The 17,978-nt window shown below is 36.9% G+C and overlaps 2 protein-coding genes across 5 annotated transcripts; one reads left to right on the plus strand and one right to left on the minus strand.

Annotated features, from left to right (window-relative positions):
* The first annotated feature begins 7,017 nt into the window (after nt 1-7,017).
* LOC116188212 (tubulin--tyrosine ligase-like protein 12) lies at nt 7,018-12,057 on the plus strand. Of its 2 annotated transcripts, XM_031517418.1 has the most exons (15): nt 7,018-7,371; nt 7,596-7,859; nt 7,962-8,086; nt 8,182-8,404; nt 8,518-8,643; nt 8,764-9,020; nt 9,417-9,524; nt 9,611-9,752; nt 9,842-10,007; nt 10,262-10,419; nt 10,532-10,855; nt 11,173-11,247; nt 11,325-11,394; nt 11,522-11,679; nt 11,776-12,057. In XM_031517418.1, the coding sequence occupies exons 1-15, from the start codon at nt 7,090-7,092 to the stop codon at nt 11,923-11,925; spliced, it is 2,628 nt and encodes an 875-aa protein (XP_031373278.1). In that variant the 5' UTR covers nt 7,018-7,089; the 3' UTR covers nt 11,926-12,057. The 2 variants fall into 2 exon arrangements, with proteins under 2 accessions (XP_031373278.1, XP_031373279.1); XM_031517419.1 differs by lacking the exon at nt 7,018-7,371 and having other exon boundaries at nt 7,631-7,848.
* A 33-nt stretch (nt 12,058-12,090) lies between these two features.
* On the minus strand, nt 12,091-17,751 carry LOC116188213 (protein FIP1-like). 3 transcript variants are annotated; one of them, XM_031517423.1, is made up of 15 exons: nt 17,575-17,716; nt 17,401-17,488; nt 17,094-17,157; nt 16,770-16,878; nt 16,355-16,404; nt 15,683-15,749; nt 15,339-15,411; nt 15,039-15,094; nt 14,606-14,702; nt 14,305-14,386; nt 14,107-14,169; nt 13,878-13,937; nt 13,238-13,330; nt 12,699-12,761; nt 12,091-12,440 (listed from the first exon to the last, which is right to left on the minus strand). In XM_031517423.1, the coding sequence occupies exons 2-15, from the start codon at nt 17,469-17,471 to the stop codon at nt 12,351-12,353; spliced, it is 1,038 nt and encodes a 345-aa protein (XP_031373283.1). In that variant the 5' UTR covers nt 17,472-17,488; nt 17,575-17,716; the 3' UTR covers nt 12,091-12,350. The 3 variants fall into 3 exon arrangements, with proteins under 3 accessions (XP_031373283.1, XP_031373282.1, XP_031373281.1); XM_031517422.1 differs by lacking the exon at nt 17,094-17,157 and having other exon boundaries at nt 17,575-17,731; XM_031517421.1 differs by lacking the exons at nt 17,094-17,157; nt 17,401-17,488 and having other exon boundaries at nt 17,575-17,751.
* Nucleotides 17,752-17,978: the final 227 nt, after the last annotated feature.

The following is a 17,978-nucleotide window of genomic DNA, read 5'->3' on the forward strand; positions in this document are numbered from 1 at the left end:
GCAGAATATAAGAATATTGTACAGAAAAAATTAACAACTGAACGAATTCAAACATTCGTTAGTATTTTGATTTTCCAAAAAATATAGGGGATGGGGGAAATACAACAGAAGTACAACGAATAAGAGAGTGATGATAAAATGCATTCAAGGGGAATTGATGTTTCATGTTTCAATGAACAAATTAAGATTTCACGAATTAACATAATTCAACAATTAGGACATGTGTACTATATCTGTTATATATATGCGACGGACATGGAATCGCAATTTCCAGATAATGGAAGAATTATGTAAATATATCAACGAGCAAATGATACATGTCCGAGCATTGATTCGTATAATAGTGTTCATATAACAGAAGCATTCGACAAGTGATCCTCCCTTCAAGTTAAACTTGAAACAGAAAGTCCCTTTTATGAATGATACTTGTATCTGCAGAAAAATATTCTGAACAATATCAGTTAAACGAAAATCTAACAATGCTTTTTACGAGATTAAATCGCGTCAATCATCGGCAAAATTTCTCTTTACGACGACGATGATGGTAGTTATCAGATTTCGAATATAACTATTCAAAGTAAATTTAATTAGGCATGATCTTACCAGCACATTAAGACCCTAGAAGAAAAATACGGAGGACACAAGTATGAAATCTGCGATGGAAGTGAGAAAAACTAGGAGCAGAGACCAGTCGAGATTTGCAGCTGGTCGAAACGGATCTGCAGCTAGGTCTAGATTATGATGTATTTTATACTACTCATCGCAAGTGATTGTGCATTCCATATATAGTACTCGCACGTGCGACCTAAACCTCACTCGTATGTTACCAGTAGGCACAATGAATTAGAGACTAAAGGGTCTTGTTCACAACTGGTGTCACAACAGCACACTATATGAAAGTTTGCTTGTAATGCTTACGTATCGAATTGAAGAGAAATGAGAAAAAAAAATTTGGGAAAAGGACAAATGCAAATAAAAAGTTCAGGGAGTAAACTGACACGAGAGGAGAGCTCAGGGGTTAAGATGAAATTAACTCTCAACTGCAGGAACCCCACAAAAATCCCCTGGGAGAACAATCAAGAACAAGAACCTGCGAGAGCCCGACCAGTTGAACAAGAGCAAGAACTCTCTCGCGTTCTCTCTCTGTGTCTCATAGAAGGCTCCAGCCACTAGCCACCGACCGACCACGAGGTCACTGGTGACCTTAATAGTTACCAACAACCTCGATGGTTTGTTGTTGGCCAGTGACAGTGAGTGAACGCAAAGGTTGGCTCGATTTTCTGCGTTTGCTCTTTCCAAAAAGACTGAATTTTCAAAAAGGCTCGACCCTCTCTGTATGTGATTTTGTTTACTATGACGGAATATGTAACGGGTAAATTTTTCCCTCTATAGTTGAGAGGACAAATGTTCCCAAAAATTGTTGAGGCGTAAAAGTGCCCCGCCTCGATAATTTAGAGGATGAAAAGGTTTTTTTTCCCCCTTAAAAAGTGTCATCATTCGTCCATATGTATTGTTAAATCCATCGAAAAATTAGAAATTAGACCTTTTTGTTATTAAAAGCAAGGTGCCTCCGAACAATTTGTCTCGGATGGCGAGACATTTTCTTTTTGTTACAAAGGCTTACAACTTAGTACAATGAAATAAATATCGTAAATATCTAATAAAAGGGTTCGAATAATCCCATTTGAGTATCAACTTGAAACCACTTGATTACTAGATGGGAGCGTTGCTACGATACATCCTCTTTGATAACATGACTTTATGATGACTTGACATTGGTCTTTACCAAAGAAATCCCTACTTTTTGACCACCAAGCGAATATTGAATTAATTAGGAACTAACCATTTCACTCGTGCATTGCACGGGAATGTTACTTATAAAAAAAAAGATAATAAATTCTTCCACAACATTTTTGTATTTTTCAACAAATTAATGTCGGTTATTACTTAAAAACTTATCAATTATGTGAAAAAATATTAAATATTTAAAAAAAATTCAATTGTTGCATATTTATAAATCCAATTTTACATGTAATTTATGGTCCATTGAAATATTTAAGATTGGAGAAGTATTTATCATTGTGTAATAGAAGTAAAATTATAAAAATAAAAGTATTTTCTATAAATTTGATGTTAAAAAATAAAAACAGTTTTTACAAACTAAAAAAATTAAATTAATTACTTATTTTTTATTAAAATAATTTATTTAGTCAAGTTTGCTAATTTTTTATACAAAATATACAAATTAATGCTCCTTTTTTTATTGGGTCAAATTAATACTCCTTTAAGTGAATAAAGTATTGTTTTCATATGGCAAAGTACTTAATAGATTATCAAATAGTAATATGCAAATATGTATATATCTTGGGTAAATTGCACTGGTGGTCCAAAATATTTTACAAATATTACATTATGGTCCAAAGAGTTTTTTTCGCTACATGATGGTACAAAATGTTTCAAAATTGTTTCATGATGGTACAAACCGTCAATTGGCCCTAACGCCGTTAACATTTTGCTGACGTGGCGTGTCCTATGTGTCACTTTTGTTACGTGGAACCAATCATAATGCACAACGTCATTTAAGAAAAAATAAAATTTTAAAAAGTCCAAAAAATACAAAAAATAATTAAAAAATACAAAAAAAGAGTAAAAATTTTCAAAAAAATAAAAAATATATTTTAAAATTTTGAAATTTTTTTTAAAAAAAAATTTTAAAAAAAAATTTTAAATATAAAAAATACAAAAAAAAGAGTAAAAATTTAGAAAAAAATAAAAAATTATTTTAAAATTTTGAAAATTTTTAAATTTTTAAATTTTTTAAATTTTTTTAAATTTTTTTTAAAAATAATTTTATAAAAAAATTAATATTTAATATTAAAATTATTTTAAATTTTAAATTTAAAGTTTAAAATTATTTTAAAAAGTTTTTAAAATTTAAAATTATTTTTAAAATTTTAAAATTTTTCGGCCACGTCAGCAAGGAGGTGACACGTAGTAGCCACGTCAGCGTCGGCTTGACGGCGTTAAGCTCGAATTGACGGTTTGTACCATCATGAAATAACTTTGAAACATTTTGTACCATTATGTAGCGAAAAAAACTTTTTAGACCATAATGAAACATTTGTAAAATATTTTGGACCACCAATGCAATTTACCCATATATCTTTCTAGAATCTAAATCTCAGTAGAACTCGTATACCTTATTCACACCAAGTAAGAGATCGAAAGTAGAAAGAGAGGCATACCTGATCGAAGGAGTGAGCAAATTGAGAGTGAGAGTGAGAGGCCTACCTGATTGAGGAAAAAAAAATTATTCATTCGAACTCAATTCAAGAAGATTAAATATTGAGATCGAGAGAGAATCACGGAGAGATCGAGAGAGAGGCGCACCTGATTGGAGTGAGATTGAGTTCGAGAGAAAATTAAGTATAGATCGAGAGAGAGGGGGGAAGGTATAGAGGGGAGACGATACTTGGGAATAAGGAGTAGAACAGTATATGTATTCCTACCCATCATTTATTTTCTCTGTCTCTTTGTTTTTTTCCATCCTTTTAGATTTTCTAAATACTCTATCCCATTTTCATAAAATTAATTAATTTAATCCTGATGGCTTCACCGAAAAATAGGCGATCATATTGTGGTCATTCTTAATTTCTACTTCAAATATTGATTTGTATTAATTATTTTTATTGACTGAAGTCATCACGCATGGGAAATGGAAATCTTATTTACCAAAATCATCTCATATGGGAAATGAAAAATCGATGAATGGTGACATGGAGGTTTGTTTATTTCACAAAATCGAAGCAAGTTCATTCATCCAAATGGGGAAACAACATTCATCCTTGCCCTTTCATCTCGGCAGTAACAACGTCGAAGTCTACGTTTGAGATAAATAGAACTTATATTTTACTGGAAAAATAAAGAAAACTTATATTGTTATATTTTATGTTTTATCGAGAGAAAAAAGGCCCCCAAGAACCCTTCGAATGTGGCAGAAACTTTGCATTCTCATAAAACGTATGCAATTTAATTAAGTCTATAATTTCTGAGCAGAAAAGTAAATTAAGGTCTACTGTGTTAATGGAGACATAAAAAAAGATGTATAAGTAAATTGTCTTTATTTTATTCATTCTTTTAGATTTTCTATAAATAATCTTCCCGTTTTCATAAAAATAGTTAATTAAATTTATCTTCTCAAGAATGAGTATTTAATATTTCTTTTTTGTTTATGGGTAAAGCTAATCTCTTGTGAGCTTCAATCAATAATGAGCTGGAGGTTTTCAAGCAATGGCCTTAATCTTCTCCCTATCGTTTTGTCATTATATATTATATATAGATTGTCTTCTTTTTTTTAACAATGCAAAAAATTGAAAGGACAAAAAGAAAGTGGTTACAAAGGATTATGGTTGCCTAGGAAAAGGTATATACTTTTTTTGCAAATAGGCACACCTTATATATTTGATTGTTTTTTGCAAATTTACTTATTCATTGGGTTGGGTTTTACAGTATTAGAAAACTAAAACCAATAAATAAATAAAAAAGTAAAGCCACATTGTCTAAGATTATTCTGATGAGTATGTACCATGGATACTGCATTCAAAGAAAACCGAATTATGTGCGGTGACACTTCACATATGAATTGATATATGAGCATATAAAATTTTCACTGGCCCTATCTCCGATCCAAAATTTAGAGCTGATAGGTTGCGGTACCAATTCTCTTATAAACTTGGGGATTAGCCAAAGTTCCACACTCAGGGCAATAACATGGGCGCACTTTGGCTGCCCTCAACAAAGAGATATTGACTTAGCACGGTATGAGCCTACATGGAAATGCAGAAGGATAATTTACTTTGATACCATATAAAATTTTCACGGAGCCTATAAACTATTATGCTCATCTCCAATATAAAAACTCGAGCTGATTGGTTGTGGTAATCAATTTTTTATAAATTTGTGATTTAATTCTCAGCCAGAGCAATTCCATAGATTCATCATGGGGTTAAAATTACACAATATATAAGAATCCAAAATGTGACACCTTTTGAAAAATTTCGCCCGGTTTTCTTGAATCTTTCATTTTTTGCAGACTATTATCTCAATATTTTTTTTATTACTTTCGCTTTATTTCATTTTAGTTTATTTTTGTTGATTTCAGCAAAGAGGGGGGGGGGGGGGAGGAGTTAAAGATCTATTTTATTGAAGCTGAAGGACGTCCCAAAGGCTAATACACCTGAAAACACAATTTAGAAAGAAACTTTGCAATATATCCTAGGTTTAATAGCAAAGGCATGCATGCCTTGTGTAATACTAAAATCTAGAACATAAGATTCTACCCAAGAAAAAATTCTACAACATAAGACTAAGTCAAATATCTCCAGTTGTCCTAAAGAGGGCATATATTCATAATTGTTGGTCCCTTTTATATAGTTTCCTTCGCAGCAGCCGCATATGTAGTTGCTCCAATAGACGTGGCTTTAATGATCACAGAGGATACTGTACATATTGCATATCTTAGAAGGCAATTTGGCCTCTCCTGTCTCTGTGTATTAGGCAAGAGGCCGAGTTGTCTCTGAATTTTCCACTTCACGAAAACAACATACACGAACTGTACTTGTTAGTTGTTACATTAGCTAGCTTTGTTTGGGTTGAAGACATTAGAGGGAAAGGAAGGGAATCTCGATTTCCCTCCCTTTTCCGTCCAATATCCGCAACCCAAACAAAGGGTTAGTCTTATAGCGATCGGGAGTATCGGGGTTCTCAATCCTCACCTTGTAAAAATATCTCATGAGGTATTCAAAAACGGTTTGCTGCAGAGTGAAATAATCACTGTGACTATAGCCAATATGAATTATGAATGAAACAGTAACAGAACACAAATCTTGTCACATGAAATATTAACCCTACATAACATAAGAAAGTTATAAGCTGAACGTATTCATTAAAATAACTCATGAAATATATATTTTGTGGGAAAACAAAAGCCACAAAAAAATTAAATATTTCTAGCTCATCAAGTAAGAAATTGTAAGATTCAATTATAAAATTTTATGAAAATCAAGTTCCATTATTCATGATTAACTAATATGCAGTCCTTTATCTATGCTAATAATCTCTTTATGTGACAATTGCCCGATCTTTTCGGTACGTATCATATTATTAAGGCCTATAACAAAACCATAGCAGTGTTCACTTACCAGGTAAAACCTTTATTCCATACAGTCTACGAAGCATGCGAGAGTCGCTTCGAGGAAGAATTTAACTCCGATCGGATCAGTGATATCCCAGAAGAATCATGAGAAGATCAATTCCTCGACAATTGTTTTGGTACATCACTGACCGATGAGAGTTGCAACTCTTGTAACGGAGAAGTCCTGATGAATGATACCTCCATCTCTACAGAAAAATGTTCAGCAAAAATTATCAATTAAACGAGAATCTAACAATGCATTTTTGAGAAAATAAATCAGTTCAATCATCGACAAAATTTCTCTTTACGACAACGACGACAGTAAAATATGGACATGATCTTCCCTACGTAATAACCCTAGAAGAAAATGCAGAGAGGAGAGAACTAGGAAATCTGCTATGGAAATGAGAAAAACCAAGAGCAGAGATCAGTGGAGGAATCATGGCTAGGTCTAAATGGATTTGCCGGTAGGTCTATATCATGATGTATTTTATACTACTCGTCGCACGTGATTGTGCATTTCATATATAATACTTGCACGTGCAACCTAAATCTCACGCGTATGTTACTAGTAGGCGCAATTAATTAGAGATTAAGGGTGATGACCACAACTGGTGTCACAACAACACACTATCTGTAAGTATCCAGCAAAAAAAAACACACACATACTTATCTGTAAGTTGCATGTAATGAAATAAAATTCGGAAGAAAGGGAAAATTGCAAATAAAGAAGTTCAGGGAGTAAACTGACATGAGATGAGAGTTCAGGTGGTGAAGTTGAAATTAACTCTCAGCTGCAGAAACCCCACAAAAACCTCTGGAAGAACAAACAAGAGCAAGAGGAACCTGCGAGAGCCCGACACAGTCGAACACTCAGCTGGCCAAATTTCAGCGATATGGCTTCTGTACCCAACAAAATCCGAACTTTTGATGATTTCGTGAGGGTTCACGAGCTGCTGCTGACGGCCACGGGGCTGCCGCCGCAGCTGCACGGGCCGCTGTTCGAGAAGCTGTCGGCCGAGACATTCGATGGAGGCGCCTACTTCCAAATCGAGCCCGCCGATGATGAGGGACGGCAGAGGAGGCTGGTGATGACGGCGGACTTCATGGGCAAAGATTCCAACGTCTTCCTAGTCGACCATGCCTGGACTTTTCGGCTCTCCGATGCTTACAAACAGGTCAGTCCTCCATCTCTTCTTACATCACAGCTCGCATTGGGAGCATCTTCCTCATCCGTTTTGATTAATGTGCTGGGAAATTTGTTGCTAAATTGAGCCGAAGGTAGTTGAGTTGAGTGGGGGTGACGACCTTTATGTCATGGGGAGCTATGTCTCATTGCTGCGATTGGCTTCATTGGATATTTTTTGCTGCTCGAAGCCTGATGTTTTCCGGGTGGTTTCAGCTTCAGGAAGTTCCGGGTTTGGCTCAGAGGATGGGTTCTATAATGTGTGTGGACATAGATTTGGATACTGATGCTGAAGCGGCAAATTATCCTCTGGATGCTCATTCTCACGAGGATGTGGTAAAAGTGAGTGCTGCTGATTTGGTAGCGGAGGAACTCACTAAAGCTAAGGAGAATGGTGACAGCGTGCGGTGGTTGGAGCTCGAGGAGCTTGACATCAATGATGAAACACTTGTGTCACTCAATTTATCTAGTAAATTCCCGGTCTGTCCTCACTATTAGTTCGGTTTTTCGATCTTCGGTATATCGAGGAAATTATAATCTTTGTATAATGTCAATGAACTTGCTTTGCTTTCATTGCTTTAGGATTTGCTTGCTCTCAGCCTGTGTTGTAACAAGCTTGAAAGTGTGGATGTTGTGGCCCGTGAAGTCGCGAAGTTCAATAAGCTGAGAGCTCTCTGGCTTAATGATAATCCAATTACAAACATATCGTATGTTTGTTATCACTCTCAGACTCTCTCTTTACCCTCTCTTCACATTTGCAATTTTAGTTAATCGAGCAGAAACTTACGATCTTACCTTTCAGTGATGGCTATGTGACAGATAAAATCCTCCAGGCATCTCCAAAGCTAGAAATTCTTAACTCGCATTTTACCCGTAATTTTGGTCAATGGGCATTGGCATTTTGTGGAGGATTATATGACAAGGACAATCCAGGCCATCCTGTTGAAAGTGACCACCACCCTTTGCAGAGCGTGACATCTCTTGACCTCTCAAACAGATGCATTCACAATCTTGTAGACAGCAAGGTCAGGACATAGCAGTCTTTTCATTCTTTCGATTTTTGTGTTATATGCACTTGTGAAGCCCTTTTGATCAAATTTGGTTACTTAATATTGTGCCACTTTCAATGCAATTGCAGGCATTTTCACCTGCTGAGATGCCATCTCTCTCTCATCTGAACCTTCGGGGTAATCCCCTCAATGAGAATTCTGCCAGTGATATGCTCAAAGTACTGGAGGGGTTTCCTACTCTTAATTCTCTTGAGGTATGTTCTGTTATTGTTGGTCTTTTGAAGGTTAGTTTTAAAAATTAGTAACAGATGTGAAAAGGAAGAAATAAGTGCATTACAGATAGGATTATAGACAATATTTCCTATTTCTTTTAGGTGGATATCCCTGGGCCTCTTGGAGAAAGTGCCATAATGCTTCTAGAATCTCTGCCGAATCTCTCTCAACTCAATGGTGTCGATGCTGCAAAAATACTGGAGGCCGGGAGGCACATCATTGATTCTATTCTGGAACCACGTCTGCCTGAGTGGACCCTAGGAGAGCCCCTTGTGGATCGCATCACTAACGCAATGTGGTTATATCTGATGACATATAGGCTTGCCAATGAAGAGAAGATTGATGAGACGTCAGTGTGGTATGTAACACAATTCTGCTTTCTTCTTTGACTGTCCAATTTAGTACTCGACTTTGACCATTCCCAAACTCATTGAACTGGGGGGAGGGTAACATTTTTGCAATGCAAGGATGTGTATGGGATTTGCCAAATATAGGCATGAACAGCTGTTCAAATGTGCTCTTGGATTTAGCTCAATAGGGGGTTAGGGATCTAGTTTTCAATATAATGTTGAACTGAACCCAACTACAGTCTTGCAAATGCAAGATTTGACTTGTTCAGAAACATTGTTACGCAAGGACCATGTTTGTTAAGTACCTTCTGATGTTGGAGAATTGGATTCTAAATTTCCATGCAGCATTCCTGTCGTTTTATTTCTTCGGTTGGCATTATGTATTCTTATTGTGCTGCACTTAGGTATGTGATGGATGAGCTGGGATCCGCTCTGCGACACAGTGATGAGCCCAATTTCATGGTCGCTCCTTTTCTCTACATGCCAGAAGGGAAACTCTCGTCTGCTGTGAGGTTGTTAACATATTGTTTGTAAGTTTCATGGTTACTAAAATACTTTCAGTGCTTTACTTATTTCATTTTCCGTTCTGTTTCGTTAGCTTTTCTTTGCTATGGCCAATTCGGGACTTAGTGAAGGGCGATGAATGCACTCGAGACTTTCTTTACGGGATTGGGGAGGACAAACAGCGTTCTGCCCGACTCACCGCTTGGTTTCAAACACCACAAAATTACTTCATCCATGTAATTCCCCAAGTTTAAAGTGTATCCATGTATTATTGCTTATATTTGGTTCCGAAATAACTTGTATTTCTTTTTCTTCCCTCCTTCAGGAGTATGAGAAGCATCGTCAGAATTTAGACTCGAGAAGTTTAACTCCAGCATCCTCGGAGGCCCCCTCAACTAGAAGCTTACTTAAAGGCGATAAAAGTGTTCTACGTGTGTACACTGATATACCTCACGTTGAAGAATTTTTGACTAGGCCTGAATTTGTAATTAGTAAGTACATTAAATTGATTGCGGTTTCTAGTCGTTTTAGAATTCTTCAACCAAAAGAAGGTTAATTTTCAGAGTTGGTGACTTACATTTTCAGTATGTGGGAAGTAATGATATGGAATAGGACATAAGAAACAAACCATTGAAATAAAAACTATGAAATTACATCATATTATTCCGAAGAATGTATTCACTTTTGATCTTTAATACTGCATCATTCTATAGGGTAGTCTAAGTAAATCCGTTTGACTTCACAGCATCAGACCCAACGGGTGCAGATATAATTTGGACGAGTTTGCAAGTGGACGAAGATATGAAGAAAACCACAGGAATTACCGATCAGCAATACATAAACCAGTTCCCTTTCGAAGCATGTCTTGTTATGAAACATCATTTAGCCGAGACGGTTCAAAAGGTAACTGACCTTGTTCTGTTCAAAACATTTGAAGTTATGATATTGATATCATTGTTTAATTCATCCTAATAGTATTTTAGTAATTCTGTGTGCCGCTTTCCTTCTTGAACAGGCTTACGGATCGCCTGAATGGTTGCAGCCTACTTACAACCTTGAAACACATCTGACGCAACTAATTGGCAACTATTATGTTCGGGAAAGAGACGGACTTAACAATCTTTGGATCTTGAAACCTTGGAATATGGCACGAACTATTGATACGACTGTCACAAGTAATATATCTGCAATTATCCGTGTTATGGAGACGGGTCCAAAGATATGTCAGAAGTATATAGAACACCCTGCTCTGTTCAATGGAAGGAAGTTCGACCTCCGCTTCATTGTGTTGGTCCGAAGTATGAACCCCTTGGAAATATTTCTCGCTGATATATTCTGGGTAATGCTTTCTCTAACTTTGGGCCATATTCTCAGTACCTTATTTCAGTGCTCGTTATCCACATTTCACATTCTGTAGTAAAACTGCGGAGGACATGGTTCAGGCTGTTCAGTTCTGGCCAGAATCGAAATCAAACAACTTTAAGATACAAAACCGGAAACTGAACCCAACCATCAAGCAAACTAACCTCTTTTTTTTTTTTTTTTTTTGGGGGGGTGGGGGTGGGGGGGTTGTTTGAAAGAAATACTAACTTTTTATTTTTGGATGTTTTCTGGTCCATCATCAGTGCTCATTCAGTAAATTGTTGAATTCTGCAGGTTCGGTTGGCAAATAATCAATATTCTTTGGACCGGCACAGCCTTTTCGAGTACGAAACTCACTTCACCGTTATGGTATGTTCTCTTTCTATTTCTTAGTTTGGAAGAGGTGTCACGGGAAACTATTGACCATCCAATCTCATGCTTTGCAGAATTATCGAGGGACAATCAATCACAAGAACACGAACGAGTTTGTGAAGGAGTTTGAAGAGGAGCATGGAGGTACCAGAGATCTCTTTCTTTCATTTATTTTTATTTTTATTTGCTCAAAGAGATCTCATTCTTTTATGTTTCTTCTTCTTCCTCAATTAAGTAGAGGCGCTCACCATAGACTCGTGCTCTGCTGCAGTTAAATGGTTGGATATTCACGAGAGAATAAGGAAAATGGTCAGATCAGTTTTCGAGGCAGCTGCAGGAGTCCACCCTGAGATGCACAGCCCAATGTCTAGGGCAATTTATGGCATTGATGTGATGCTCGATAGCAATTTTCGGCCCAAGCTGTTGGAGGTTCATAAGCTTCTTTCATTGTTTTCTCTTTTGTATTGCATTTTCATGTTCTTCTTGTTTAATTCCGAGCTCTCTGCGGGTTTCTTTATGGCACAGATCACATACTGTCCTGACTGTACAAGAGCTTGCAAGTACGATATGGAAGCAGTAGATGGAAAAGGCAGAATAATCAAAGCCAGCAATTTCTTTAACTATGTGTTTGGCTGTCTCTTCTTGAATGAAACCGCTCATGTGAGTCCATTGTGATCATCGCATGTATGTCGCTTCAAGTTTACATTTACGAGCTTGAATTTTGGCGGTGTGTCGTTGTTTACATGTCATATGGTTTTGTATTGCATGTACTTGGAACTTGGAAAAAGCTTTTGTCCTTTAACTTGAGCTCGTCCCTATCTTTCTTACACAAATCACAGATTGATAAATAACTGCCTCGACAAATTCTGTCATTAACAACAAAGAAAGCATACACGATAGCATTTTCATGCATCAAAAGCTCCTCTAATGATCAATAACTCGAATTCCCCTATAGTTCAATCTGTTGTCCATTGTACAAGAAAGCCTTGAAAGCCAAAAGATGACACTTAACTACTTGAAACAGAAGCTGTACACAAGCTCGGTTAGAAAAAGAAACTGAGAAATTCTCTGCTGTCAAGGGGCAGCAGTCATGTCCCTTCTCACTTCTTTGATTGGTTCGTTGGCGATGAAGAGATCTTCTTTTGCAGATCGAGGTTATTCATCCTCTCGATCTCAAGGGCTCGTTCAAGCTATTAAATGCATCAGATTTCCAAATCATCAGAAGAAAGTCAAAACCACTAAATCGAGAACATCCAGCTGAGAAAACATGTTAATTTTCTTTCTGATGAATTACAAGCAGATCGACAGATCAAACTCGTATACTTCACCCATATAAAAATCTATATTATGAAGATCTTTCTACAGAAATCTGTTTTTATCAGAAAAATTCTTCCAGATTGCACAATATCTATGAGTAATCAAAGATATCATAGTTGATGGTATCGTACCTTTGCCGCCCGAGCACTCCACTCTCCCAGGATAGCTCTCAGCCTCTCATTCTCTTCAATATACTGCAAAGAAACCATAATATAGCCAATTATCATCAAATTCTGCTCCTCTATCTTGCTAGAAGGTTTAAGCGTTTTATGAGATTCATCAGTTTTCAAAAGTGGCATACAACTGGTACCTTCAGTTAGGTTTACTGCGCCTACAAAAATCAGTCAACTACTGATACGGACAAAAGAATTACTCGGTGATCCACCAGGAAAGGAAGAACCATATTGTTATTGCCAAAATCTGTCCAAGTGACGCTCTTTATGGCATTGTGCTTGAAGAGGAAACCTCCACATCGGATAAAAAGTTCCTCTATTAAAGTCATTATTTTATAATCTCATGGAGCATTTACAAGCCAAAAAACTTGATGTCCTGTCTAGTTTCCATGTTAGTAATATAAAGGTATTCCATAACTGCTATGTTGATAAGAGATTTACCTACATTATAGCTCTGAAAGCAACAAAAATGAACAGCACAGATCCATTCCCCATACCTGGTTGTTCGTCGTACGAACACGCTGTATCTCAGAGTCCCTCTCAGCTATCAAGGAACGAGCAAGCCTTAGCTCAGATTGCAACTGATTCATCTGCAGTTACAGGGAAAAAAATGAAATATAAACTCATTTATGCAGTTTAGAATATTCTCGCAATGGGATGCATAATAATACTATCTGCATTCAAGTTTGATTGATAAGTGTCATATCTATGGATCTTGTGTGATGGCTTTAGCCTTCAATTACCAATCCCGTCACTGAGTGGATAATTACTAGGAATCAAACCAGAAAGAGATTCTGTTCTATTGTATCTTACGCCTTGGGATACATCCATTTCACGAGAACTGTTAAATAGAATTATATTTCTCTGTGTTAAGTATCAACAAGAATATGCACCCATAAGTCGTCAAATGCTTCTCTCTCTCTCTCTCTCTCTAAGCTGATTCGTGATCAGTGTAAAAGAATGTCAAGAGCTATTCCCAGTGCAAGCGCTTTTTTTAAAACTAGAAAAACGATATGCACAAAACAAAAGGAACCATGATTCTGGGCAAAGGCGAGCTTCACAAATAGTTTCAGTCAAAAATGAAGCGTGAGATAGTATGTTGTTTACTGCTTGATCTTCAGCAGCTTTAAACATTACCTCAGCAGAAAGAGTCCTCAGTTCTTGATCACGAGCAGCCAATAGATGCGCAAGATCAACCTGCAAAAGAACCAGAAAGATAATCACTATCTTGCATGGTAAACACTGATGCATCATCTCCAACTAGATAACACATCGTAGAGCTGGATTGTCTTCCGAGAGGAAGCTTAACTTTAAGAGATAAATGCTGCGGTTAAACTCAGAACCCGAGATTTAATGATATTGTTACCTGAGGTGTGCTCCCATCATCAGTGCGCTCATACTTGCTAAGGGATTCCTGCAATCGGAGAATCTGCAGCAGCCACATTTAACTTGTGAATTTTGATTGGAAAATTGCGAGACTGAACTAACAAATAAATGGAATCAGTCAGTTCACAGCCTATAGCTTAATTATCGAGAAGAAATCAGAAGGTTTATGGGCATCTACCTCCTCACTCAAAAAATGAAGGTTCTCACGCTGATATTGCAGCAAGGCCATCTGCTGGTCAGAGAGCCGTCCCCCATCATACCTATGGCAAAACCATTTTTGAGTTTCACAAAGTCATTTTATTGCAATAAACCAAGTAAAATATTCTGCAACAGACATTAAAAAAACTCTACTTTCAGGAAGCATGACATGTGCAATTCCACACGTCCCAAAAGAAATTGTAATTCCACACCTCTTAAAGAGGATCCAGGTTGATTACATGAAAAAGAAAAGATCATTTGTAAGTTTAAAGAATGAATACCTTACACCTTCCAAGGAACTTGACTGTTGAAGTGGAGAATATAGAGACTTCAAGACATCAGGCTGGGAATTAAGTGAATTGTACTGATGCACGTATCCTACAATAACAAACATAAAAAATAATAAAAAATAACAAAAAAATAAAAAGTAACTAACTCCATTAAGTAAGGAAAAAGAAAAGGTATAAGGTAGGTTTGAAGACATCTCTGCTTGCTGTAACATCCTACTTCCATTAACGAAGGATGTAAACAAAATCTTATAGCATAAACATTTTATATGCTAGTGCCTGGTGTAGCCTTAGCATAGGAATGTTGTAACAAACTATCTAATGAACCTTCAAACTCTACAAAACATGCAAAAAAGCATATCAAAATCAGAAAAACTTTCATGCTTTGGAGCTTCCCAGGAAGTTCTGAATATGTGTTTAAACTCACCAATATAGATACTCAAAAAAGAACCAGCACATATTGCTTCAACGATCATTATAATCCTGCACAATCAGCAAAGAGAACCGGAAAGGAATTTAGGAAGGTACTGTTAATGCAAAATCTGTTGTTCAGCTTAAATCTCTCATGGAACATATCAATATGCAGAAAAATGAGAAGAAAATAATGGTTAGGGCATTCATCGTATTATAACTATGCAAATGAACTTCTTAACTATAACGTGGAAACACTTTCGGGAAAAAGAAAAACAATTTAAAATAGAAAAGAAATTCTAAGAGATAGTCATACCTCAATATAAGTGGTATAGTAAACACTGTAATTTTAGGATGCCAGACAATGACAAGCAGCATTGCAGCAGTTCCTAGAATTGATCATTAGTAGTCAGTCTGTAGTGATAGCAGAGTCCAGAATCAACAATAACAGAGTCCAATAACTGATAGGAATATTCTCTTCATATGGAGGAGTCTGATGCAGTATATATGACATTGATCACAGAACGATTCCATATGGAGGAACATGAGACAAAATCTAACACATAATTCCAGTGGTAATATGACATAGATGCAGTTACTGGTATCATATGCTGAAAAGAGTATGCACCAAAGGAACAAATTGAACTCAATAATACGTACCATATGCAGTAACTGCGAAGGGCAAACGGACAACATGCTTCAATTTTTGGCTGAAACTATAGTAACCCTATCCAATCAACAGAGACAAGAAAAAATAAATCCAATGAAAGAAATAAAAATGAAATGGTAAATAAAGAAACCAATAGCTCGATGCATACCAAAGCATTGCGTGAGGTAAATTTCTTAATACTTACTGTTAGAAAAAGAACTTTATGATTGGAATCATTAAATATTGCTTGGTGTCTCTAAATGCATATGCATTTGATGCAAGAACACAGCACTTTGGTCTCTTTCATGGACATCCAAATCCAGTGAAGCCAGAAGAGTGCAAGAACCACAGAGGACTCACAAATAGGATGAAAAGAATAGAAAATCAACAGAGACTAGATAGAACTTCCATGATTGCTACTTGTGATAAGATCAATCTAACAGCGAGTGCATTAGTGAATGACCGTCCATCCAATGCACGAATATTATCAGTTAAGCAAAGAAATGAAATTTGGCTATATGACTTAATATTACACTAAATGTCATGGCAAAGGTACGAGTCTGGATACTCTAGGAATCTAGACGAGTGTTAACTCCTGGACTGGAACCAAGTACAATCTCATACCAAGCATGATAAAAGATAGAAGACAACAAACCATTACAACAGGCTGCGACAGGTGTTACCTGCAAACGTATTTTCTGCACTTGGTAAACCAAATACTGTTGAAATATGCCTGAACCAGAAATACAGAAATAAAAAGCAAGAATTAATTATCTAAACATCATTTTTTTTTTCAGTAATGAGCATAAGTTGACGGCATATTGGAAATCTACATTGATTATATAAGATTAAAGGGAAAAAATGCATATTATACTTTTCTCACTGTTGGAAGATAACGACCAATGTAGCATAACCAAAAGTTTATCCTTAGTGAAAGCAAACGGTGCTCAAATAGGAAGAGACAATTTCCATAAACAGTAGATATTGTTTATTTTTTATGGAAATCGGCATAGGTAGAAAGAACTGAAACTTCAGAATTCACATCCTTTAAGATATACATCCGGCAACAGAAGGATAGGGTAAGAATCTGAAGCCTACCTGTGATTATCAGCAAAGCGGCATTACAACTGCAAAGTATAGGGGAAATAAAACTGTGAATTGGCTGAAAAATCCACGGAGCTCCAGCAGCCACAATGGCATAACCTGCCTAATTTCCAAAACTCATTAACCATTTCAACTGATGGAGACACTAAAGAAACATGAAAGAATAAAAAATTTCACGCGCTTCTTCCCTGCCCCAGAATTTGACTATTAAGCACTGGTTACTGAGAATATCAGATATCCAAGAACATGATCACTCCCTCCACAGCATGTAGTATGACCAGCGAAACAGAGGATCATCCGATAGTTTATAACATTCACCATTTGTATTGGCCACCAGTACTTTGATATATTCGAGATTCTAGTAGAGGCAACCTGGTTGTAACTGTGCAGAAGTATCAAAATAATTTCTTTTGGTCAAGACAAGAGGATACGCGATGACCCATACAGATTTTCCGGCTAACATTGCTCAACAAAAAGGAACAAACATTGGTTTCCTTGGTCCATTTCCCTATCTATTGCCTATGAAACTCATCGACTAAATTCCGGAAGCAGAATGAACCGACGACTCCACAATTCAATCGACCAAAATGAAGAATTAGAGCTCCAAGAGAGCAAATGCACTTGCCAGCAGGATGCAGTAAAGGACGCTGCCGTAGATTCTCGTAGGCTTCCGGTGACCGAACAGTGGCGCTTCATGAAGTATATCGAGGAAGCTAAAGAGAGCACATTCGCGAGCGGCAGGATCAGAATCAACCAACACAAAAGGATCACCAGCGGTTGAGTAATTGGGGGAACTTACAGCGCGTTTTCCTCCGGAGATATCGCCGGCACAGAGGAGTGCCTCTCCGTCGACATTTCCGGTGTCAGATCTTCGGCTTCTGAAGCTCAAAGCACACCTCACAGCCTTTGCTTTCAAAAGCAGAAACAGTTGGAAGAAGAACGTTTCCAGGCGAAGTTTCATCGGACGGGGAATTTTTTTCCTTTTAAAGTGGGGTCCCTCGAGCTTTTATTAATACATTTTGGTCCTTATATTTTTAATCATTTAAAACTCGTCTGTATAGTTTTGGGTATCCCCTCGTCTTCGCCCAAACTCATGTTGGCCACGCGATCAAAATTGTGGAGGATGATTGAGAAAGGAACCGTTACTGAATAGAGAAGACCGAGTTGGAATTTTGTTATCGGTATCGCAGGATAATAATCGAA

This window comes from Punica granatum, chromosome 8 (assembly GCF_007655135.1).
Source record: "Punica granatum isolate Tunisia-2019 chromosome 8, ASM765513v2, whole genome shotgun sequence".
NCBI classification, from domain to species: domain Eukaryota; kingdom Viridiplantae; phylum Streptophyta; class Magnoliopsida; order Myrtales; family Lythraceae; genus Punica; species Punica granatum.

Coding starts and splice junctions, on each gene's coding strand:
- LOC116188212 (XM_031517418.1), top strand. CDS start 7,090: ATGGCTTCTGTACCCAACAAAATCCGAACTTTTGATGATTTCGTGAGG. Junction 7,860..7,961: donor ATTTATCTAGTAAATTCCCG/GTCTGTCCTCAC, acceptor TCATTGCTTTAG/GATTTGCTTGCTCTCAGCCT. Junction 11,395..11,521: donor GTTTGAAGAGGAGCATGGAG/GTACCAGAGATC, acceptor GCTCTGCTGCAG/TTAAATGGTTGGATATTCAC.
- LOC116188213 (XM_031517421.1), bottom strand. CDS start 17,736: ATGAAACTTCGCCTGGAAACGTTCTTCTTCCAACTGTTTCTGCTTTTG. Junction 15,750..16,354: donor TGCAGAAAATACGTTTGCAG/GTAACACCTGTC, acceptor TTGATTGGATAG/GGTTACTATAGTTTCAGCCA. Junction 12,762..13,237: donor TTCGTACGACGAACAACCAG/GTATGGGGAATG, acceptor GTTTCTTTGCAG/TATATTGAAGAGAATGAGAG.